The 25648-nt window shown below is 37.7% G+C and overlaps 1 protein-coding gene across 3 annotated transcripts in view; it reads left to right on the top strand.

Annotated features, from left to right (window-relative positions):
• Nucleotides 1–25648, top strand: part of RELN (reelin) — a 285330-nt gene that overhangs the window by 112347 nt on the left and 147335 nt on the right. For all 3 annotated transcript variants that reach the window (XM_035347207.1, XM_035347218.1, XM_035347199.1), the window contains exons 5-8: nt 8043–8075; nt 9082–9160; nt 17767–17863; nt 23199–23250. In XM_035347207.1, coding sequence (XP_035203098.1) covers nt 8043–8075; nt 9082–9160; nt 17767–17863; nt 23199–23250 — 261 coding nt within the window. The remainder of the gene's footprint in view (nt 1–8042; nt 8076–9081; nt 9161–17766; nt 17864–23198; nt 23251–25648) is intronic.

Here is a 25648-nt window from a genome sequence, read left to right as displayed (position 1 = left end):
TTAGCATTTAGAATGGGAGATAAATTTTACCCCTAGAATGCAGGTGTGGTGTTTTGGTGACTGGTATAAAGAGATTTGGGATCAAAAGTATGGGCAGGAATGCCATTTGGGATGTATTAAAGAGAATGGTGATGATATCTTAAATGGGCTGGGTAGACAAGAGTGAAAAAATCAGTATTCAGAGTCATCAGCATAAAATGGTAAAAAGCCTCATAAGGAGGTAAAATTCTCCATGACTGCTGTATAATGAAATCACTGCCAAAGGCAGAGCCTGTAGTGCCCAGAACAGGTAAGGAAGGGATGAAAAAGTAAAACATGTATTGATATAAGAGGGAGAGGGAGACAGAGAGCTGGCAGTGATCTGCATGATGAAAGCTATGGGCAAACAAGTTTAAAGGAAACATATGACCATCAGCATCAGAGCTGGCAGCATGGTCAAGGAGAATATGGGCAAAGCAACAAGATTCCTCCCTGCTAGAAGAAAACACCTTGGTAAGCAGTGACTAGTGAGCAGAAATCCATTCATACAGGCTTTGGCAGTCTCTGCTTTCTGACATGCTAGACCAGGAGTCTTTGTTAGGAGAGCTGGCAGCAGGTATTGTAATTCTTTCACCCTGTTTTGTTTCACATTTCTTTAATTTTGGAGCATAACCCAACCTCAAATCAGCATTTTGGCAATATTTAGATTAGATTAGAACAATAATTCCTGATGGTACTGCATGCAGTCCTGGAGAACAGAGGGACTCCACGGGACCAGAGGAAAATGGGATTTGTGTGTTGTTTGTGCTCAGAGAATAGGAGATGGTGAGATGTGCCATCCCTGTGCTCAGCTGTAGCAGTGCCTTTGCCTCCTCCTCCCACCCAGCCACTGATAGCTATGTCCTGCACCATGTACCTCAAAAGGCTTCCAGCTTCCCCAACTTGTCATAGCATCCTCATCAACTTCTGTGTTTCCCTTTATGATTTCCTTTACTATGTACACAGTCACCCCAGAGATTTAATGTCTTTGTTTTCCTCAGAATGTTTGATACCATGCTGGTAACTCCGTAAACATCAGGTTTGATACGCTGAGTGGCATCTTTGGATGAGTTATAAGATTTCCCTGAAATACCAATGTGAAAGCTTCTCAGAGCTTCTTGTGGCTCTTCTCCAGATTCTTATCCTCACCAAGACCCCTCTCCCCTTAGTTTCCTTGCTCAGTCACAGTACTCCTGATGTAGCTGGTCAAATACCTCATTGCCTATTACCTTTCCTCCAGTCAGGTCTAGCACCAGGCTTTCCTCTACCCTTTTGTTCTTACTTCTTAAGCAGACAGTGTGCATTGCATTGGTTCTCCTAACCAGTGTGTACTATTATAGCTCTTAGGCTATTAGCATTAATTTTCCTTTTCAAAGAAAAGGATTTTTCTTTGAAGCAAACCTCACTTCTTCCATTCCATGAAGACAATCATAGTTTCAGCAATGCTGTAAATGAAAAAAAAAAAAAAAAAAAAAAAAAAAAAAAAAAAGATTATTTCAGATAGAATTAGTGTGTTTATTTAGAGGAAAAGATAAATATGTAAAACAGCAAGGTAGATTGACCAAAGTGGGGTTTTAAGGTGTCTTTCTGGCCCTAAATATTACTTGACTGAAAGGCTGAAGTGAATAATGTGACATATTAAATAAAAAGCATAAAACCAAAGGGCTACTTATTAGATTTATTACAAGACATTTTTTAATAAGTATTCACTGGGTATGATATCAACCTTCATAATAACTAGTACAAAGGATATACATGAAGGCATGAAAGCAGCAAGGAATCTCAGAAATCATGATTGTTGGGGCTGTCTGCCCTTGGACGTGCATTAGTAAATCCTGATAGAGTTAATGGGGTTTGTGCAGCAAAGTAAAGTGTAGGCCTTATTTTGAAGACAATTATAGGATGATGAAGAGCAGTGTTAAGGAATGGCAATGCAAAACCAGCAGCCCTATGTATAATGTGAATAGAATAAAGAATGATGCCACAGAGAAAGACACCAAGGAAAGTAAAACAATTGCTTGAAAAGCTGTGTGTTCAGCGTATAATAAATATTTTAAGAAGCTAGAGAGAGCTTTGAGAACTGATGTGAGCTTTAAAGTTTATAAGAATGTTATTGGATCGTAAAAAGGAAGGAAACATAAAAATTATCCTACAAAAAAAAAAAAAAAAAAAAGTCCAGCAAATAAGGCAAGAAAACAAAGAGTTTATAAGTCAAGACAGAAAAGATAGATGTGTCATAAATATTGGTAAGGAAAAATAAGGATGTTAATGACTGATGATAGTATTACTATTAACAATGTATTTAATTAATAATATATATAACTTGTTCATCTATTAGGAAAATTTTAAAATAAGGTAAACATACTACTGTACAGATTAATTCATATTTATTCTTGGCTGGAGTAGGACAAAAATCTTACGTTAATAAACACTAGCATAATTAAAATGGAGTTGGCAAAACATCAGACCTGGCTGCACTGCACTGCGGAACTGAAGGTGGTTCAGGTCTGTATGAGAGCAGAGATGTCATGGGGAGAAAGAGCTCATGGTGCAGGTTTGGAGCCAGCACACACATCACACCACCAGCCCAACTTCACCGCACCAAGTGCTGTTGGAGGGTTAAGGAGAGCCTGCAACTGATATGCTCTGTAACTTTGTGCTGGTAATGCAGTGCTTTGGCAAAAGGACCAGCTGGGAGATTTGTGAGTGTGTCATTTAGTTCTGACTGCCTGAGAATCAGAACCATTAAACTTAAAAGATGGAAAAGATAAAGGACGTTGTCGTTCCCTCCTACTGCAGAATCATTCCTTTCAGCAAAATACCCAAAATTTCATATGATCTCATATTCAACACCACAGATTATAGGATTGGCATTCCTTTCTTAAGAAACCCCTCCCTTCTCTGACAGAAGTCTCCATGTTAATGTAAATCTTGAGAACTGGCCCAGGTTCCCTTTGATTTGATAGCTTCTGCCTGAGTGTTTGTGGAAGACCTTTTAGGAATGTTTTGTACCTTGTAAATATGGATTAAGGAACACTTTGAAAAACAAACACAAAACAGATTGAAGGCTCTCAGGCTTGACCAGAGTAGTATTTTACAGAAGACTCAAGTTTAGAGCTGATGTATTGGCTTACGTGTCAGTGAGAATAATGCAGCCCTCAGGCAACGCACTGGCTCTCTCTAGGGGGATGTTCAGCATCTATCTTTCAATAGCAACTTTGTTTACCAGTGGAGAGCAAGTATTGACAGGGGTCTAAATAAAACCATTATTTTTCTTTTTCCTCTTCATCTGGCTGAAAATGAGGAGATTAGACTTTTTCATAATCTGCAAAATATAATATACCTCTCTGCACATCTCATTTGCAATGAATTGCTGAGTGATGACTAATGGCTGCTGGCTGTTGAACTTGGAGTTTGGTGTTTGGCTGGGAGCATTTGTGTTTCCGTAATTTTCTTTTGCTTTATATTTTTAAAAAATATGCTCAGAGTTCTAAAGAAAAAAAAAAAAAAGTCTCTTTGCAGTGAGTTTTACAAATAGGGAATATGAGTGTAAATAATATAAACTGACATAGCTGGAACATATGTTTAATTTGCTTTATGTTCTTTTTTTTTTTTTTTCTGGTTGAACACTTGTTTTGCTTAAAGCTATTAGCTATTATTAGCTATTATTAGCTATTATTAGCTATTATTAGCTATTATTAGCTATTATTAGCTATTATTGTTAAGCTTTTAGCTATTACTATGTTTAATGATTTTAGTTCTTATATTTCCATGGACATCAGACCCATCACCAAATCTTGTTTCCCATCTCATATCCCAGCTCCTCTAGCATGAGCTGGCATTCCATTGCTACTTCTATTTCCCTCCCCTCTAGTTTAACCAAAACAAGACACAGTTTTCTATTATTTTAATTGTTAATAACCTTTCATTAGCCTTACTTCATCCACAGAAAATCTTAACCTTTTACTCCAAAAGATTCCTTCATTCTCCCTTATCCCATAGACACAGAGCCCCACAATGACCCCATTGACTTTCGAATTCCCTATTACTTTCTTCAACTTTCTCACGCTTCCAGTTTGTGGCCTTTTCTCTCTGAATCACTTTGTATTATATGCTCTCTTCTGTGCTTTTCCTTACCAAAAAGGATTGCCTCGCCTTGCAAGGCAAGCATCCTACATTTCCTTACATTTTCTTGTATTGTATTTGCTCATGCTTCTTAGGTTGTGAGCTCTGTTGAGCTCAATTTCCATTCTTTGCCTAGTACAAATCACCTCTTGTAAAGCTCTCTACATACCCGTGGTGCTAGTCAAAAAATAAAAAAATAAAAAAAAAAATTACGTGGAACAAGATTCTCATTCAAGCTAATATGCATTTCTGAGCCATACAAATACTGTTTGTAGATTTTAAACCACCCGACCATGTGTAAGCATCTTAGAAAGTGAATCATGATTTAAAATGCATTTTAAGATAGCCTTTTTCTCCTCTCAGTCTGAAGTACTGTAAGTTTTTTAAATTGGAAGTAGTTTAGGTCTTTTCATTGTATAGTTAAACTGCACCATATATTTTTTAGATTTTTCATTTTATGCAAGTAAACTCCGTTTGACTTTAACCATGGTGTATGGCCCACTGTACAATTTACACTGTTTTAAAATAAGTAGGTCTATGAATTGATAAAAAGAGGCACACCTGAATATATATATATATATATATATATATTTTTTTTTTTTGTGATGTTCTACACTTACAATATTTTGGGGACCTTAGCTACAATACTTGAAGACCTACATGCTGCTGTATTGCAATATAAAATGTAATAGAGAAATTATTCCTCGTGAGATTAAAGTCTAGATTCATCACTCATTAAGTAGTACCTTCACAATATTTTGTCATGTTCAGCTCTGGAATTTAAATTACAAATTAGATGGAGGTGAAAATTCTTGGGCTTCTCTGATACCGTAGAGTTTGGGGAAACAAAGAAAAACAGAGAAACAGAAAAACTTTATTTGTAAGAACAACCTTTTGTCCAACACTGTTTGCTTAACTCCACCTTTATTTTTTTAAATGAGCAATTAGTAGTACTATTATGTATTTGCACAATTTCTTTCATTTCAGCCTATTGGTAAGTAGTTTTGTTTTGCAGTAATATAGATTTATATAAGTTTTGCATATAATTGAAGAGCTCTTTTAGGAAGAATCCAATTTTTTTATTCTTTAATCTTATAAATGACTAGTTATACAAAAAAAAAAAAAAAAAAAAAAAAAAAAAAAAAAAAAAAAAAAAAAAAAAAGAAAAGAAAAGAAAAGAAAAACAAAAAAAAATGCTGAACGCAAAGGAATTTGAATATTTAAAGATTGCAAGTTTGTGCTATACCTGCTCCTTTTAACTGAATGCTGTCATTTTGCATAACCTCAGAAAGTACCATCAGCAATAGCATGTATCTGAGGCTGGAACACCTTCCACAGAAAATCTCTTCCAAAGAGCAATGTTGAGTGACCTGAGATGAATGAGAAGTTAGAGCCTTTCATTTCCATTTTGAGGACTGAAGTGCTCTCATTGGAGAGGAAGGTCTCTTTCAATTGAGTTGCTCTTTAAGGTTAATGAAATTTGCTTGGCCAGCTGATGAGTCTGTCCATGACCTGGCCTGACATGACCATCCTCCTCACAGAAGAGCACCAGCAGAGCGGCTCTCAGCTATGTCTTCGCAGATTGCCCCTAGTGATGAGCCAGGACTAATGAAAAAGGGTAATACAGAGCATCAGAGACAGAGGTCTTATTTTAATCTTAGCCACTTGAAACATAAAGAGTATTTCAAATCCCACACCATAATGTACTTCTTTTTCTGCAGGCAAAATCCAGAGCAGCTGCATTGCTCTACCTGGGAAGCAATTCAGTTAATCCAGCTTAATTCATTTCTTCTGTGTAAAGAGTTTTAAAAAGTCTTCTAGAGAAATGTATACATGCCTCCATGAAGAAGAGTGTCTGGGACTGCAAGGGACATATGCTGTCTTTTCCTGTGCAGTACCCACCAGCATTAGCCTGGAGGCAGTGCCAAACCCTAGCTTGCAGCTGGAGTCCAGTTGCTCCAGCTTGTGTAAAGTCTTGATGAGAGGTTTTGGCCATTGCTAGAGTTCTTACTGTCATTTCTTCTGGGGAAGACAAGATAGCTGCTGGTCAAATCTTTACATAGATAACTTTCTTCCATAAAAATACAGTAAGTTAGGATCATAGAATCATAGAGGTTGAAAAAGACCCATAATATCATCAAGGACAACCATCACCTAACACTACAAGTCCACCACTAAACCATGTCCTTAAGTGCCGTGTCCACATGTGGACATCCCTAAATACCTCCTAAATACCTCCAGGGATGCTGTCTCTAACACTTCCCTGGGCAGCCCGGTCCAACGCCTAACCTTATCTAAATCTCCCCTGGTGCAACTTGAGGCCATTTCTCCGCATCCTAAGTTAGACACACAAGAAAAAAAAAAAAAAAAAAAAAAAAAAAGATTTTATATTTCTGTATATCTGTAACTTCTTTTCAATGTCAGACTCTTAAGAATGCATTTGCTCTTTGCTGCAGATTGCTGCTTTCAGTGGTCATGTTGTTGTCTTCAGCATTGTCTGTTTATGTTACTGGATGGAGTAAAAGACTGTAGTCTCCCAGACTGAATCAATGCCTTCTGACTGAACTAAATCCAGACTGCTCACCGTTCTTTCCTGGTCTGCAGACACATCCCTTGTTTCTTGCTCTCTCTTCTGTAACCACCAGCTTCCTCGTGAAATGTTGCAAATCCATTAAAAAATGTCACACCCCCAAGCAAACCAAGTGGTTAAGGAAAAACAGGAAGAGAAAAATAATATTTGTGTTTTACTTACTATTCAAATGACTGCGTGTGAGGGCTCTACAGATTGCAGCATTCATGTTTATGGTTTTTTGTTTGATTCTTTGTTTGTTTTAAATCTATATTTTTTCAGATGTTATGACAGAAATTGTGGTACTTCAGTAATTTTTTGTAATATACTGAAGAAATTGGGAACATGATACAATTTAAGCCAGTGTACAACAAGAAACACAGAATCATCTTTTTTCTTCTATTTGTGTTCTTTTTACCAAATTATAAAATTCAGATAGAAATACAGATACTTGGACAAGGTACTGAGAGGAAAACAAGATAGCTCCCTGGGAGCTTGTTTATATGCACCATTTCTGCCTCTGAAAAGAAGTAACATACTTGATATTTAAGATCAGGCAAGCCTACGAATGTAGTAGCTACCATGGAGTATCTAACATGCTCTGTAGACGTGTTCTACATTCTCCCAATTCTTTGTGCATACATCTACAAATATACATATATTCTGTTTTTATTTGTGTAATTTTACACCAAGAATCCTGTTGCAAAGTGTTAGAAAATGACTACTCAATAAAATTTAGCCATTTCACATACACACACCATGTATAGTGTGTCTTTAAGATATTTTATTATTTCTTGGAAGAACAGGCCTACTGGGGAAACAATTCAGCAATGTATGCAAAAATGCATATAAAAATAAGTGTTTGATTTGGTGATAGGCTGAGTCAATCCCATACTTGTTGCCCTAGGAATAATAGGATTTTTCCTCCTAAAAATATGCCAAAAATATGGTCCAGAGCAGTGTAAGTGGTCAAAATGTGGCATTTTTGCATCTCCTAGGCTTTGCTTCTTTTTCTGAACATAATTTCAACTATTATAGTCAATCATTAAATTACTGAATCTTAATCTGAGCTATTTCTGATAATATCTCATAGTCCATCATTTATTATTGATGCTTATTTTAATTAGAGAATATTTATTTTATTTTTATTTGCTACGATATTTTATAACTTTTAATGCGTGCCACATTTTTCATAATTAAAATGTCTAAGAGTTGACTTAGCAGAGCACGTACTGTTACAATTTGTTTTATGCTGAACTGATCTTTAATGCTGCGATTAAGCCCTGATCACAGCAGATATTCATGCTTTGTGTGTCTTTGTTCTCCACAGCTCCAACGGAAGCTCCATTACATCCTCACCTAGGTAGGTGATTTGTCATTCTTATTACTAAAACTCAGAAATATTAACTTTATTATAATAAACAATCTGTAAGGTCATATTAAATGAGCTCTGGGGAATTCAAATAAAAATGAGACTCATATAAAATGAATTGAATTATGTCTAACTCTGATTAGTTGTTTTTTTCATTGTGATTTTTATTGCTGTTTATTTATCGCCTTTGAGCCCTTGCAGTGTGAGTATATCACACCACAGCTCCTTTCTTCCTAGCTGTGCATTACGGCATCCATTTTCATAAGGACACATAACCCCTGGTGTGTCACACCAACTCAGGGTCACTGGGAGGGATTCGTCCCCATGCACTTCCAAGGTGCACCCAGGAGAGCTCCTGTCCTGCTCCCCAAGCAGGTCATGGAGCACATTGCAGAGCTCCAGCCTGTGCTCACCAACTATTGAGTTGCAATTTGGTTAATGTGGGCAAGATTCTGGCATCCCTGCTCAGTTTGAATAACAGGTGACTGTCACTTCATTAATTTGAGGGAAGTATTTGTAGAAAAGGGTCTGTTTAATAGAAATACGGGTGCCCAAGTTTTGGGGGTTGTAATTTTTGGTCATTATACATAAATGATCAAAACCACCGTAGCAAATCTGGGGTGAAAGTTGGAGTCTAAAGTGTGCAGTCCAATGGCTGGAAATATTTGCGTAATATAATTCACATCTTAGATACTTTAAATGAATTGATCTTTACTGCCATCAGTATATATTGGATGACTGCATCTTTTCATGGCCATCACACTTTGGTAATAGACTGGGAGACTTCTTAATTTTATGTGGTACTATGGTCCAGAGTAAGGAAAAAAAATAAAATAATAAAAAAAAAGCCTGCTTTTGTAACTAATAATCTTTAAATATTACTTCCTCATTTACATTGTACTACATTGGCTCTAGGAAAGACAATACTTTGTCAGAACTGGAAAACACACCTGGTGATTAAACTGGATCTTTCATATAGAACTTTCTTTTATTTTAGCTGAAATGCACAGTGACAGCATTATCCTACGAGATGACTTTGACTCTTACCATCAGCAAGAACTGAATCCTAACATGTGGTGAGTTTCAGACTTCTACTTCCCTCTATGTACATCTTAGCAAATTAAAACATTTTGTTTACTACAGTGACATATCTGTATTACATGAATTCCTTGATATCTCAGCTCACGTTGATTTAACCTTATTTATGTCTTTGCTCCATAAGAACCCACATATATTGCTATTCATTATTAATGATTGAGCAAGAAATTCTAACCCCATTGAAATGAGTGGCAAATTCATATTGCCTTCAAATTTTGAATTAATCAAAAAAATAGAAAGAAGGAGTAGAGTTGAACTTACTGAATATTTTTGTGTTTTATTATAATTTAATTTTTGTTGATTTCTTCAAATCAAAGCTTTTCATGGAAAAGCTGATGAATTTCGATATTTAAAATTTGTTTTTCAAATATATTTTCATTACCTGTTCATGAAGTACATATTTCTGGAGAAGCTAACTATTTTTTCTTTTATTTTGTTCATGGAAGGCAAGAATTTCCTTATCTTTTGTATTGCACAGGAAGGGAAAGCTCTCACCATTCTGGTACTGTACTGCAGTTCCTAATTTCTATTTTTTCTCATTTGACAGGATTCCTGAGCAGGGTCATTTACATTATCACAATTTATGTTTGAAACAGCAAGGACAGGTTGTTATTATTCCTTAAGCAGTACATGCTCAAGTGCACTGTCACAGTGACAGAGTATATTTTGTATGGTATATGTGTACTTATTAAAGGAAGAAGTTACAGGTCTTTTGTAGTACTAAACTGATTTTATACTACATAGTGAATATGTCTAATGATCATTTTGTAGCCAGATAAACACATTTATTGACCTTAACATAAGGTTTTAAAGGTTGGAGTCACTTTTTTTATATGAGGTTGTTACTGTTTTTTTTATTATTATTATTTATTTTATTTTATTCCCTCCAATCCTATTTCATAAATATAACTAATTGGATTAAGCTAATGGGTTAGTTTAGTTTTTTTCAGATAAAACAAGCTTTGTAGCAGATACCATTTGTTAGTTAGGAGTACATATATTCTTTGAAATCTAACTTTACTTTCTTTTTTATTAAGGTCTCACAGTTTTCCATCTTTGCATGTCTTTCACAGTTTCACCATCTTATGTAAAAAGATTATAGCTTGTGGAATGCTACAGATATTTTTCTTTTGCACATACTTATTGAATTACTTTTTCATATATGCCTAGTATTTTTCCTCCTTTTGTTCCTTTTACATTATCTCTTTAAATGATTTTTTTTCTGGATAGATGCATTAGGGACCTGGAATGCTATAATATTTAAAAAATAATAATAATAACAAAAAAAAAAAACACTCTTTTTTATGGGAATGAATAGATCAAGGACTCTTAATGGGTTACAGAATAGCTGCCAAGGTAGATAGCTTTAACAGCAGTGTGTTAAATGGACTTGAGTGGAAGGAAATGAGAGGAGGCATTATTTCCCTGCAGATGTCTCATAACTCACAGAGGGCCTGTCTGTTGGGAGCCTCCATAATTTATTTATCCATTGCTCTCTTATCTTTAAATTCACCCTTGCTTTTCAGAAGTCTCAGTAGAGAAATTTCAGAGTAAAAGAGGCCCCAGTCTCCTGGTCCTTTCATTCCTGAGATTTGGATGTGGTCCCCATGGAATAACCTTGACCCACCTTGGCTGGTGGGTGAGTGCACAGATCTGTGTGCTGGGAGAAAGTCCTAAAACTCACTGCAGACCTGTGACAGATGCCTTGATACCCCTGTAATGACACCAGAAAGCTAACATCTTCAGCAACACTAAATGGAACTGCAGCACAAATAAAAGAAAACTATAATGAGGTGTCATGAGCTTTTCTGCATAAAGGATTTCTACAGTAGCTCTCCCTCCAGTGAAGAGCTGCTTAGTGGCAGAAAGCTCATTCTCATTTGATTGTCTGGTGGGAGTTAAATCAGGGATTATTAACAGTTTACGCCATCCATCCTAAAATTGTGTTTTTCCCCTGGCAGCTGCTAAAATCCCATCTTTATCACAAACAATTGCAGTAGCTGCTGGAGCAGGATTCCCAGCCCTGCTCTGGCCCTGGTCTGCTGTGCTCGGAGTGTGGTAGCAGCTGCCTTTTGCACCGACACTCCAGTGGCACCTTGTCACCAGGGGCCAGTTAGACTAAGCCCCTCTAATAATTTCTGAAGCCATTATTTTGTAAAGATGAAAAGAGAGGTGTTAATATTTTCCTATGGCCTTTTCTTCCCAGATCCTATGCAGCAGTGGCTTGGGTGTGATTAGTATTGTCCCACTCCTCCTGATCCGCTCGCTCTCTGGCATGTGCTGCTCTGGCCAGAGATGTGCAGTCTGAGTGCACAAGCAAAGCCTTTTATAGCTTGTGTGTGTGTCTAATTTTATGAGTCCCAGCAGATCTGGTGTGACACTCCATCCCTGGGAGAGGCCCCACATTAAATAACTATTTTGCACAAGGGCGACATATGATTTTGAGAGTGTCTGCCTGCTTTTTATGGATTTCTGGTCTTTTAAATGAATTAAAAGACACATCTCACCCAGTAACCATCTGTTTCTTCAGAGGCTCAGGAGGAGGGAAGGAATGGCCGCGGGTGTTTCTGGAGCTGTGAGGGGAGGAGAAAGGAAGGGATGGGATTGAGCTCTTTGTAAACACAATAATCACAGCATCTGGGAATGGGTTCCTGACCAAATCACAGTTTGTGGATTGAGAGAAGACAGGAAAAACTGTTGAAGTAGTAAAGAAAGAGGAGAGGAGGAGGCAGCAGGAGAGGAGACAACAGGTGAAGCAAGAAGCAGGGAGGACTTCTGTTCTGGGAAAAAAGGAACTGGAGCGTGTCTCATCTCTTCCATTTTCTTGGGACTCAACCATCATGGAGATTTCCTTGTGTGGTGTGTCCAACTAATTTTTATATTGCTGTCTTCCAACAAGCAGTAATGTCAGAATGTGACTATTTTTAAAGCTACCAAGCCACAGACACAAGCCTGTTTATTTAAGCAAAGATTTCCTCATTTCTCTCAACTAGTTTGCAGCATACTGTACAAAGATATCTCTTCCTTCTCCATCCTTCAAATAAATACGACTCATGGATTCATAAATTAACACCTCTCTTTTCATGCCTAATGTGTATTAGGTGTTTAAGTTAAGGTAGTTAAGTGAATCCCACTGTGTGGTCAACATATCACTGACTTTCATGATGAGTTCCTGGCTGACTTGCAGAACTAATTAGACAGTAATGTTTATTGTATTTTTCAAATAAAAGTTTAATAGCACAGGTGTTTGCTGGTCCATAGGACTTGCTGAAAACTGTCAGGAGTGTGTTAGTTCAGAAAGATCAGAAACCATGAAAGTAATTGGTTTTCTCTGTAGGGAAAGGAAATCTGCATCATGTAAACGAAAACAGGAAACCCTTGCACAGGGAAGCCTCAGTTTTCAATCCTTTAGGGGAGGGAAGGCTTAATCAGAATCTTTTGAAGGCAGAACTGCATGTTTCCAATTTTTGGAAATGTTACTTGCTTTTTGAGATTCTGGTTGATACTTCTGATGAACACTTTGTAGCAGAAGAGAAGCAAGGTTTTGTTCATCTTGTTCAAATTTTCTGGAACACGTGGCCTGTGCCTTGCAAGAGAAAAGGCCAGGTGGTGGCTGGATGAGTAAAGGCCCAATAGGTGATATCTGGAAGACTATCTAGTTCATTGGGCACCTGTTTCTGCAATCACTTTGCCTCCATGTAGCCTCATAACCTCCATGTAACTTCTCATGGCAGAGTATAAAAATGGTTCTATATAACTAAAACAATCAAACAAGAAAAAATCTAGAAAAAAAAAAGCGTGTATATATATATATATATCTTAAGATATATATATATCTTAATGGTAAATGACTTAATCTTAGGACAAAAAGGTGGGGGATGAAGCAGATGCATATATTAGTAGAGATTCTGGCATTAATACATGTTAATACATGGATAAAACACAGTTTTAACAGTAGGGATGAAGACAACAGGGGATTCAGTAAATTTAAGAAAGAAAAACTCTGTATGGAAGCTGTAGATGGCTAAACTCTCCTTCCCAACTTGATGCCTTGTTTCATGTCAAAGCCTATTGGCACTTCAAACAGCAATCACTTACAAAAGATATACTCTTCAAAGGCGACATGAAGAAAAGCTGAGAAAGTAAAATCAATCAATAAGAAACAGGCTCCATCACTTATTCATAGCACATGAGAAATGAAGAGGTACAGTGATATTTCCAGTGGCAAAGAGGTAGAGGAAAGCTTTGTGACAGGAGAGAGAGGTCCTAAAGTGGTTTTGAAATTGCACTAAAACTGTGGGATTAAACTTCAGAAAGATGTATGTTTTAAAATCTCTTGGCAGTTTGAGATGTTTATCTTCTTTATAGTCCAGACATCACAAAAGACATCAGTCAATACAATGTCCACAAACTCAGGTATTGTAGAGGGAAACGAGATGACAAATAGCAATGAGGAAACAGCAGATGTTTCCCCTTCAGCAAAGTGAAGAACAATAGCTGAGAGAGGTGGGACTCTCTAGGCCAGGGATGAGAGTGATGGCGGGTCTGTAGAGAAGGCATCTAGATGGATATGACAAACGCCAAGAGTGGCAGTGAAAATGAGTAGTGAAGAGAAAGCTGAAATTATTTTAATGTGCTAAGAATTTAGACCAGGCAGGTGAGAAAGATAATATAAAAAGCAACACCTAGACAGAATGATTAATACTGTGTCTTGGTTGTAAGAACGGTAAAGAAGTTAACCTTACCATCTGCACCTGGAGAGGAGCAAATTGGATCATTTCTAAATACTTAATATGATGGCAATGGTCTGAGGAACAGCAGATCTGTTATCTTACTCTTCATACATTCCTGTCAAGCTACAGAGCAATTTATTGTCAGAAGTGATACATTTCAGAGAGAGCACAAAGCTTTGAATCAGGATTACCAACAGCCATCCAATTTCTGATGAGAGGAGTCATCCTAGAGAAGATGAGTGATGATGAAACAGCTGTGTTAGAAGGACAGCATTTCTAGACTTCCAAACACTTCTCCATATTTCATAGACCACGTTACAGAAGTGGAATAAATGAACAACCAAATCACTGTATATTCATCAAAATACAATGATTAAAAAATTAAAATATCCCTTGGATTATGTCTGTCCTTTTATTAGGGTATAAGAGTTCCCTATGTAGTTTTGATAGGCAGTTTTCCTGCCATATATGTCTCTGTCTGCATATGTCAAGATTTCAGGCAGTTACAATACCAGAATATTGTAGAATTCTGTGTATTCTTCTTGTTCCTGTTCCCATGTTCTCCAGCTACCAGAGTTTAGGGATCAAGTGAAACGTAGATTACGACAACACAAATACTCCATGAACACTGTTTTTGTGCTTTCTCCTAAAGTACACTTTAGTTCACTCACAGGTTCTGTCCTTGAGCTATATTGAAAAATAAATTATGGGCCAACTACAGCTTCTATAAGTAAATATTAATTCATTGAAATCAATAGAAAATACATTACTTTATTAGAGGATTTAATTTTGCTACTTAAATCCAAAATAGTATATGCTATCAGTGTGATTTGCTGAATTACTTTAATAATATAGTCATGCATGAAAAAAACTCAAGGATTTTTTAAATATAACTTTGTTTTTGGAACTGGAAATGAAACTAAGCTTAATCAAATTTCAGATTAAGGGAGCAATCTGATAAGTGGAAAAGAGGCATTCATCTTTAACTTCTCTAATGGACATAGGCATAAGAAAGCCAGCCCTGTACTAAATTGACCCAGGACCAACTGAAAAGACCCAAAATAACAAATGCAATCAATTATTCACTACATCTGTGTACCTGAAAGTCTAATATCTATCTTTCAGCAAAGCTTAGCACTCAGACTTGCAGGGTAGTATTGTGCAGGGCATTGTACTCTGTGCAGAGTAAACCCCTTCTGCAAAAAGTTACCCCTATTTTGCCACTCTGGGAAGGTCCCCCAGCAGACTGTCAATGGCACAGTTTGCTGTGAGAGCAGACCAGAAAACAGCTGCATTTAGTTGAATGTGTATTTTAAAAAAATAGTTAAATGTTATTTCTAAACACTACCAAGGTTTGCAGTAGCCCATTCTCCTTTCCCCAGATCCTGTGGGGAAGTGTTGCTCCAGCTTCCCAGCAATGTTACACTTTGACTATGCTACTGGCCTGTTCCTGGCAATGCAGCCAGAGATTTCATTTGCCCATCCATTCTCATGATGTGCTGATGCTTTGGGACACTCAGGAATAGAAATATCCCACTGCAAGCTGTTTACTTGCAGTGGGATAGACTTGCAGAGGTTTAACACAACACCTATTAACAAAAAGACAAGCAAGCATCACAATCTAGGAAAAGAGGTGAAAAAATCAATGAAATTTGTACAGGAATCAACTAAGATTCAGGCTTGAGAGGTGGGCCTGTGCGAACCTCATGAGAATTGAAGTAATTGGAGTAATGGCTTTAAACTAAAAATGGGTAGACTTAGATTAGATATAAAGAAGAAATTAAGATATAAGATATAAGATAAAGATAAAAGAAGATATAAGGAAGAAATTACTCTGAGGGTTGTGAGGCATTGGCACAGGCTGCCCAGAGAAGCTGTGGCTGCCCCATCCCTGGAGGTGTTCAAGGCCAGGTTGGACAGGGCCTTGGACAACCTGGTCTAGTGGGTGGCATCTCTGCTACTGTCAGGGGGGTTGGAACTGGGTGATCTTTAATGTCCCTTCCAACCCAAACCATTCTGTGATTCTGTGATCCTATGAGCATATATGTTGATATCAAGTCCCTATCTTCTTGGGATTTCTTCCATCTGATTTCTGTTAAGATTCTGTGAAAATCTTCCATCCAGAAATTATCTGGAGAATTAAAGAGAAAATAAACGCATTTTTTTTTGCAAACTACTAAACTAAACCTGGACTCTGTATACGGGAACATTTATTTTGGTGGTAATCTACATTAGAAAAGGTGGCCAAGCCTGAGGCATTTTGTGTGAGAAAAGCCAAAGAAAAAACAGTCTTAACACCCCTTACATAAGTCCATTGCACTTTAGACTCTAAAAATTATCAATTATCAAAGTACAGAGAGAAATCAGAAAAAAATAAGTGGGTTGGGAGTGAGTTCACCATTGCTTGCAATGGAATTGTCCCAGGAGCAATTGTCATTACATTTGATGTTAAGGGTGAGTTTGGGATGCCTGAAGACAATGTTGGTCAGCCCTATCTGAGGCAGTTTGTTGGGGGCTGTTTGTCGTGGCTCAAGCCAGGAGCCAATACCTCAGTCCCTGAGGGAGAGGACCCTTCCTCTGCTCCTCAGTCAGGCTGCCTGCAAAGTCCTTCATATTAAATTCAGCAACAGTTACCAGCCCCTCTGAGAGTTTCTGCATACTTCTTCGCCTAAAAGTTGAAAAGTCTCACTTCCCTCTGTTACTAGGAATAGGGGATATGGCAAATATGACTAGAAAGCAGCAGGAAGAAACATGTTGGAGCAGCTGGGCTGTAGGAGCTACTTGGTGCCCACTTTCAGGGTAGAGTTGCAGCATATGAGCAAGGGGTGCCACCTCCTCTGGTGGACCACCAGGAAGATAGGTCTCCTCGCCTGGATGGCAGATGTCAGAGTGCAAGTCCTGTCTGCCACAAGGTCATCTCCCCACTCTGTTCCCACCTTGAGCCTGCCCTTTGGAATAGATAATCCTTCAGCCAGAGAGGGTCAAGGCTTCCAATTTTTCTGCAATGTCTGTTCCTATTCCTCTTGGGAGGAAGTGTGATGTTCTTGTTTGGAGGAGCTCAATGAGGTGCCCAAAGGCTGAGCTCTGTGCTGGGTCCCACAGACCCCATCCATGGTGCATGAGGGCAATAGGGGACTGAAGGCAGACTGACCCTGGGTGATGTGGAGCTTCATGGCTTTCTCTCCAAACCTGAGCTGCTTACTCTGTATATTTTCATGAGGTTTCTGCCACTGCTGACAGGAAGGTGGTGGAGCCAAGGTTATTAAGAAGTGATGCAGAAGAGCTGGAAGAGATGACACAGACATCAGACCTTGAAACTGATGGCTCAGGTGCACTTCTTTCAAGGAGCTTTGTAGATCTGGAACATTTCTGAATTACTTCCTTCCCTGTGATCTTAGGTGGTATCATAAAATCACCCATCCCCACTGTTTTGTACCCCCAAGCTAATCTCACTTCTCTTGAGCTGTCCTGCCCAAGACATGGTAATTCTGCAGTGGTGGGCTTGCATCTGGTGTAGCAAACATGCAGTAAGGATTTTGGAAGAACTGTAATTTTGGGATAGATTATATATGTAAAAGCTTGGCCTGGGTTTCTGTGGTATGATGTTTTGCAGCCGATAAACAAGGACACTCCTTTTTTTGTGGGGCAACAGCGTGCAGAGAGCAAATACCTACCCACAAGGTCCTTTCTCAAGAGGCAGCTCTAGCACATTGTGTGTGCCAATGCTCAACCTTTATATTCGGTTTGAGCACCAAACTGTAACACTCTTATTTTACAGTCTTCAAACCTGATGCAGTCTCCAAAGTGAGGTTTCTAATTTCCATTTTGAACGCGTTCTGTTCTTCCTGCAGGTCTGAATGCAGAAACTGTGAGGTTGGAGAGCAGTGTGGTGTGATTATGCATGGCAGCGCTGTCACTTTCTGTGAGCCATATGGTCCCCGAGAGCTGGTGAGTGCTTTGAAAGTTTGGTGTTCAGTAGACAGGCTCTTAAGCAAAGTGAAAATGCCATGGAAGAGCACCCCAGGTACACCCCAATGTTTCAAAAAAACAGATATTAACAAACATTTGTTGCAATCCTTTGCAAATAAAACCTCTTGATCTGCTGTATATCTAGGTTATTTAAAATATTTGTAAAAGGCAGAAAAGGCAAGGAAATAGAGCTGTGTTTTCAAACTGGCATAATTGTCTTTATTTCAGATAATTCAATTTCAAAGGTTCATTTTTCTTCTCTTATTTTATTAGCTGTGTCCTTTTTTTTCTCGTTGCTGTTGACAATTGTTAATTTGGTTGTAAAACATCACTTGTGAATAATGCATCTTACAGACTTAAATGCAGCCTGGAGCAAGCACCTGCCAGTCTCGGGAAAGAGTATGTAACAAAATGAGTCACGATGAAGGTGACAGAATTAATTTCATTGGAGTGTAGTTTGGTCATATAATTGCTGTAAGAAACGACATGGTGCAATTTGCATTAACTTGGGATCATCTGGGTGGGGGAAATGAATTGAAAGATATATAACCCATGCCCACATGCTGCAGCTGACACTGGCAGATAGCTACAGAGATGTACATAAATGGGAGTTTTGGAAAGAACTGAAAAATTACAAGACCAGCTCAAAGCCTGTGTAATTCAAAATTAATTTTCATGTTTTTAACTGTATTCTGAATGGAGGGAGAGGCTGATGAGAGCTATTTGAAGAGGGTACATGGAAGAGGGCCATAAAACACAAGTGGTTTTGGCCAGCAATCTTCTCATCATTTGAGACACTGACAATTCTTTTAACAGGGTTAATTTTACATCTTTAGCTGAGATCAAAATTGCACAAATGCAATGTAGATATTGCTGGTATGGTTACCGAAAGTCATAAACAGCTTTAAAAGTAATTCATAGGTTTTATAGATAAAGAAGAATTTCAGTCATTTCCCTCACAGCCAGTTCCAGCAGGGGAATCCTGACAGTGATGCTAAATTGCCTCTCTGTTACTTGGAATGCTATCTGAATGTGCTGTGCTTCATTAACTGCCTTGAGAAGAGATGCATTGTTATATGTCCTGTGCAAAAATGAAGTCACACCACTGGGATACTTTTCCCACATATTTTTAGCTCATTTTTAATTGTGGTATTGAGCATAGGTAGCAATCCTTGAAAAACAATCTATTTACCAAGGGTCTCAAGTATGAGGGGTTTAAAATGTTGTTAATTAATTGTTTTCTTCCTGGTGACATATAATTTAGCCTACCCCTATTAATAACAAATTGGCTTCAAAATCCAGCATTGGACTGTACTTTCATTACCACATGATAAAATAGCACTATTGCAGCATCAGAAATTTGGAAAAAAATGTATTATGATGCCTAAGTGGTATGATTAAATAATCAGCTGCAAAAATCACCATGCTTATAAACAGATAGCAGCCTAATAAAGAAAGTGTTTATAAATATTATGGCAGTGTTGCAGAAAAAAATCAAATCCTTACGAAGGAACATGTGAGGAGTTTACCATTTTGGGTGAGCACAGGACAGTGTTCCTGCCACAGATTTGACCTAGTTTTATTTTTGGTTATGGACAAAGGTTTTAATTCCAGTTTTCTCTGAGCCGACTTGATCCTGATTTGTAGCCATCTTCCAGCAATTACACAATGTATCTCTTCCTATCACAAATTTTAAAACCTGTTTTACTTCTCCAATCTTTATGCATTTTTTGAGTCCTGTTCTTGAGATGACTCTTGAAATCTCTGTTCCTGTTCATGGCTCCTATTGCCATATTATTGCTTGAAATACTAAGTGAAGAGGAGTTTGAATTTGTCAAATGTATGATATCAACCACTGTGACAGCTACTGGTTTGCTTCCTTGACCTTTCTCTCCTCTCCTGGCTCCCTGTAGCTGTCTGTTTCTGCAGGCAGAGGTTGTTTAATACCAACTGTCCCTGTCTGTTAGTGAGAATTTACCATTGGCAAAACCCTGGAATGATGCATAGCGTCAGAGATGTTGCAGAGGGAAATAGCTGCTAAAGATTCCCTGCTAGCTCAGAACTTTGCAAAAAGTTTTTACTAAATATAATATTTTGTTTGTTTGTTTTTCTAAAACGTTACTGGAATGAATGACAACAGTCTCTTTTAATTCCTTCTGAATGCCTCTTCTGTGATAACTGATACACTTAATTTCTTGGTGATGTGAGCCACTGAACATTGATAAAGGGTTTCATTTTGAAATTAGAACTTGCACAACATAATTAATTGAATGTAAGCTAATATAATAGGTACTCATAATTCAAGTCAGAAAGCACTTTATTATTTGGTATGATAAATGTGTTACCTAATGGCGAATCGATCCCGACAGAATGGACATAAATAGGGACATGACTACAATTTTAAAGGTGTTAATATAAATGCAACTCCTCTGTTTCTGTTATAAGACTAGAATTACCTTTTAGGAATATTCCCAGGAGAGACAAAAAAATGTTTCTTCAGTAAACTTTATGTACAGATAATGGGAAATTTTCAGATGGTTTTGAAAGTTGCTGTTTCTGATGCTTGTGATGATTGGGAATCTGTCCCACTGAGTCTGTCTTCGTTCACGGATCATTAATAGCTGTGATAAATTTCTTAAATTTCCATGCATCCTCGTAACACACCTGCAGTCACTTATATCAGCCAATCTTCAGTGCATTTCAGTGAAGATCCCATTCATTAACATTTATAAGAAGTTTCCCTCTGTATTTAGCATGTATGCAGAAAACAAACAAGACACACCAAAAATTCATGCCGAAGCAAGCCATTTCCTGGACACCTTTTTTCCCTAGGGTAGAGGGAGGAAAACAGATCAGTCTGATGATCTTTCTGGTTCTGTGGAAAGCTGCTCAGAAAACACAGCTGTACCCCACACTCACCCGAACCCACTTGAGCATGCCCAGGACCAGGTCTCCATCCATTATAATTTAACAAACACTTTGCTTTGGTGCACACCAGTACTGGAAGAAGTTTTTTCTTTTGTTCTTCTGCACTATCACCTGGAGGCAGAGATGCCACCCATACAAGCACTGGTGGGCTACATTGTGAACCATGCCAGATATGATCCCAGGTTAAAACTAACTTACAAGGAGAAAAAAAAAAAAAAAAAAAAAAAAGACCGTTAGAAAAGACCATTAGTTTAACAGAACTCAACTGCTCAAGCTGACTTAATGTGCTCTCACCCAAATGCTGATGTTAGCATGTTGAAGGGAATGGCAAAAACTGCCCCATCATCAAGTAATTTGTTAAATATATACTCCTGAAAATACATACACATTCTGAATGTATGTTTGCAAAGGCATGGAATTTTGTTTGAAAGTCTACAAAGATAGAAAAGCCAAAACAGGTAACCACAAGATAGCATTTGTTCTGTGTCACTGAAGTCCTAAATAACAGTCAGAAAACATCTGCATTTAGAAATAGCTTTTGTTCAGTGTCATGCAGCAATGCACAGGGTAATAAGAGAGTTCAGACATAAGAGAGATTTCTCTCTCCAGTTTTCATATTTATTTACATAGTAGATAATTAAAGAGAGCAGGACTACCTGATAATGGAGGAATCTGTGCTTTCACCTTGTGCCTCAGGGAAATTATGCAGAAAATGTATTGTTCACCATTACAAAATATTGATAAAATTGACTTTGTAATAGTGCCAGAGTTAATGGCCAGTTGATTTAATGTAGGGTCTTCCAAGTCCTTGCGTCTAATCTTTACTTGGGTACTGATTTTTTTAGAAAATGAGTTTTGTTTCCATAACATCAAATTTTATCTGTATTTTGCTGTTTGACACTATTCTTATTGTTTTCCTCTCCTTCACTTCTGCAAGCAAAGCAGGAGAAGCAATCAAGTCCTCCACTTTGAGATGATGCCTTGCAGACAGATCCCCAGCTGAGTTCTGGTAGCTGAAGCCTAGACCTTGAGCCACAGACCTTGCTCCTGGGGCTGAATTTGCTCAGAAGCCTGGCTTCTCTGTAGCCTTATCCATGATATGATGTGGTGAACAGGTGCAGATCACAGGGCTTCCTGACAATGAGCACAGCCGATGGAAAAGTCCATCACTGCTCACATGGGAAATGACTTGAAGTCTTGTATGGAGTCTGACATAGGATGACAACTCCAAAGTCTTCAGATCTAGGCTGCAGCCATCACTAGCAACAAATAGTTGAATAGTTGAATTTAATCAGGGTGTTTGCTGTCACTGTTGACATTTTAAAGTTTGTGTAAACTTCCTGTCTGACCAGTTTGTGTCTTTTTCCTTTTCTTTTTTTGGCCTAGTGCTGCAGTGGTCTTTCATTTTGCACAGTTTTCCATCTTCAGTCTAGCATATAATATCTGCTTATAGTGATAAAGTTTTGCAGGGTATGCATATGTTTGCAGGGTCCTTTCCTAAAAGGAATGAACCACACTCTGAGTCTCCTCTTTTTGGGGTGATCCTCTGACTTGCTTGTTATGTAGCACTATTGTTAAGTCCAGCTTTCAAAATGAATTGAAAATCTTTTTGAAATAATACAGGTGATATTATTTTCTTCACAAAACTCTAGTGCTCTTCATCTTATAACATTTTCAGGACAACTGTTCTAATGTGACCAACTGAAATATGAGGGTATTGAAAGAGAGAAAAAGAAAAGCAACATGGGAGGGCAGTGCGCTGAATACAGAGTGAACTGCTCAGTGTTTTCTACCTGCCTGTAGGTCTTGATTGCATTTCAACGGTGTGTGGATGCTTCTACAAAATTGCACTGTATATATTATGCTGTACCATCAAGATTTTGTTTGCTTTACTGCTGAAGACTTAGATTATGTTATCCCCCTCTTAACATTTCATTTTATTATTTTGGGTTTACTTAATGTTATTTTCACTATTTATACATGATCATTTTTTGTTCTTGTTCTGTGCTGGGAAAAATAAGTGAAAAACTTTCTGTATATACAGGTTTACACTAAGCTGATCATAAACCACAAGGTTCATCTTTTAGTTCTCCTAAACACTGGTCAAGTGCCAGCATTCCATAAAATGTGCTCATTTTGCAGACATTAATACAGTAAAATGGAAAAAAAATGCCATCTTTGACATATGTTGAGACATCAATAATCCAAATGACATAAGAGCAATGTCCATAAACACTCAACCTGAAAGGGTAGGAGATTAATAGTTTTATGCACTGAAGGTCTAGGTATCCAGAGAGCTTCCATGCTTTCAAAGGAAAACAAGTGATGAATGTATTGTTTTGCTAACCTAACACAATCTCTCTGCTGTTTGCTTTTCTTCCTGTAGACCACCACTGGCCTTAACACAACTACTGCATCCGTCCTTCAGTTTTCCCTAGGTAAGTTTAGCTCACTCTTTCACCTGAGAAAGTGCAAAAAGTCATTGCTGCAATGGAAAATGACCCCCAGTTTCACATTCACCATTCTGGTCAATGTGCCACTTGACATGAGGGATTTAATTAAAAAAATAAAATAAAAAATGAAAACTACAGCACATTTATTAATCTCTTAATAATATATAGAGCCCCCAATATAAACTTTGACAAGGAGCAATCTCAGTGGATACTGTGATGATGGGATGCATAGTCATGGGGTTGTTTTTTTCAAGTCTGTTTTATAACCTGATGGCTAACATTATAATGACTTGTTCTTTCTTTGACGTATGATTACTGTTTCTAAAAACTGAACTAGCAATAGTGGATTTTTCTTCTTTACCATTTTCAGCCCTTGTTGTCTTCCAGGTTATGACTGGATAGTGCTGTTTTTAACACATCTGTACAAATAGAATAGGCAGTAGGGTAGACTAAAACTAGATGTTATTTAGTTCATATTACCGACAAGGTGGTGGTATGCTGTATTAGAAAACGTGCTGTAAGTTATTGCAGATTTTTTGGTGTGTAGTTGTACTTTAATGCAGAAGTTGTGTCTTGGGCTGAAGGCAAACTGGGAAAAACATTTAATTCCTCAATTTACATCTCAGTGTTCAAGATATGAAGGAAAAAATTTTTATGATACAAATAGTTCAATAAAAAAGCAAGGAAGAAAGATAGCCAGCTTCCTCTGTGGATCCCTGGATATGTATTTCTAAATTATATACCCATTTTTAAAAAAGTAATTCTCTAGAAGTATCAGCAGAGGTGTGATTAAAGTCTGGAAATATCAGTTGGAAATAAGAGCTATCAGGTACCTTGGCAAGCAAGTTAGTTTTTCTTAATGGATCTGAAATCAAAACCCTAGAAGGCTCAAAAATACATCAGTTACACTTGTTTTGAACTGAAGTTGTTCATTTGACAATTTGTGGGCATCATTACTTTTCACCATGCAGCTGAGTGCAATGTTACTAGTGCTAAGTATTGGTACCTGTCCTTTTACTTTGAATTATCATTTTTAAAAAGCCAGCAAAATGTCTTCATTCCTAAGCCAAATTAGTGCATAAAGACCCAGCACCTCTAGAAAAACAGCCTGGATTTACCTTGCAGCTTCATGAAGTCAGTGAAAGGGAGTAGCTCACTTGACCTTCTAGGACATGTTGCTCACCAGCAGAAACCCACCAGCAAAAGCCCCACGTTTCTGTCTCACCCTCCCACCTGTGGCTGTGCCCAAGGATGTGTGACTTTTATAACACTGAAAGTGTGCAGTGACTAAAGAATTTTGCTTTCCAGGTTTTCAGGAAATTAAAAAAAAAAAAAAAAAAAAAAAAAAAAAAAATGTTGATTATTTTTGCAGTGACCCAGAATGGTTAACATCACTGCAACTCACAAGTCAGTGAATGAACATTCGCTGCTCCGGGTAGGCAGCTGGTGCCCACTGCAGGTGACCTGGAAGGGTGCAGCTCCCCAAAGTGTAAAATTAGAATTTAAATTTCACTAGTAGCCTTTGGTCCTATCATCTGGGGAAGGTCAAGTAAAAAAAAAGTCAAGAACCATCCAAGCAAGAAATACCCTATATGTGGTAACAATGACCGAACCTGTATCAGTAGGAACAAATAAATCCCCAACATGGTAAGGCAGGAGAGGGGTATATGCACATCTGAGTAAATCAATTTTCAGCCTGAAGTTCAAAATGTATCACATTTCCCTGTGTGTCTATGTTAGGCTTGAAATATAGCACAGATTTGCCAGGGGACTGCTGCTGTGCTCAGCAGTACTTGGCTTTACAATCATAAATCTGAACGAGGCATTTGACAGTTTCCAGCTTATTCCCAAATGTCCAGTTTAATCATAACCCTATTTAGAGATTCATCCAGGAGAATTACCTTTTTTTTAAAGAATGCTCAACACTTTCTATCTACCACTGAATAGCTTAAGCTGCAATCTTTTGGGGTCACCTTTATATTAAATTTCTCACCTAGCTTTGGTGACATTAAAGTGCATATCCTTTGATTTCTCTCATCACTAATTATCAGATGGAATTTTGTATTTGCAGCTATATAAGCAGCTGAAGACTAGGAAATGAAGAAAAAAAAAAAAAAAAAAAAAAAGGCCCTGATTTCATCATGAATCCCAGATCCTTTTAAACTGTATGGTAAGAAAGGATAAGACCCTAGTGAATTTTTCATTAGTTGATATTCTGTGTAGCTTTCTTAATGTTCCATGTATTTGGTAGTTTTGACCTTTGAAGGGCAACAGGGGTCAAAAGGAGCACAGAGGATGAAGGCTTAATTAGGATTAAAATGTAATTAGTAATACTTATTCAGCACACTGGACAACATTAAAGTGCAGTAGCCTTTCCAAGTGA

Source organism: Oxyura jamaicensis, chromosome 1, assembly GCF_011077185.1.
Source record: "Oxyura jamaicensis isolate SHBP4307 breed ruddy duck chromosome 1, BPBGC_Ojam_1.0, whole genome shotgun sequence".
Classification (NCBI taxonomy): domain Eukaryota; kingdom Metazoa; phylum Chordata; class Aves; order Anseriformes; family Anatidae; genus Oxyura; species Oxyura jamaicensis.
This window is presented reverse-complemented; position numbering and strand designations above follow the sequence as displayed.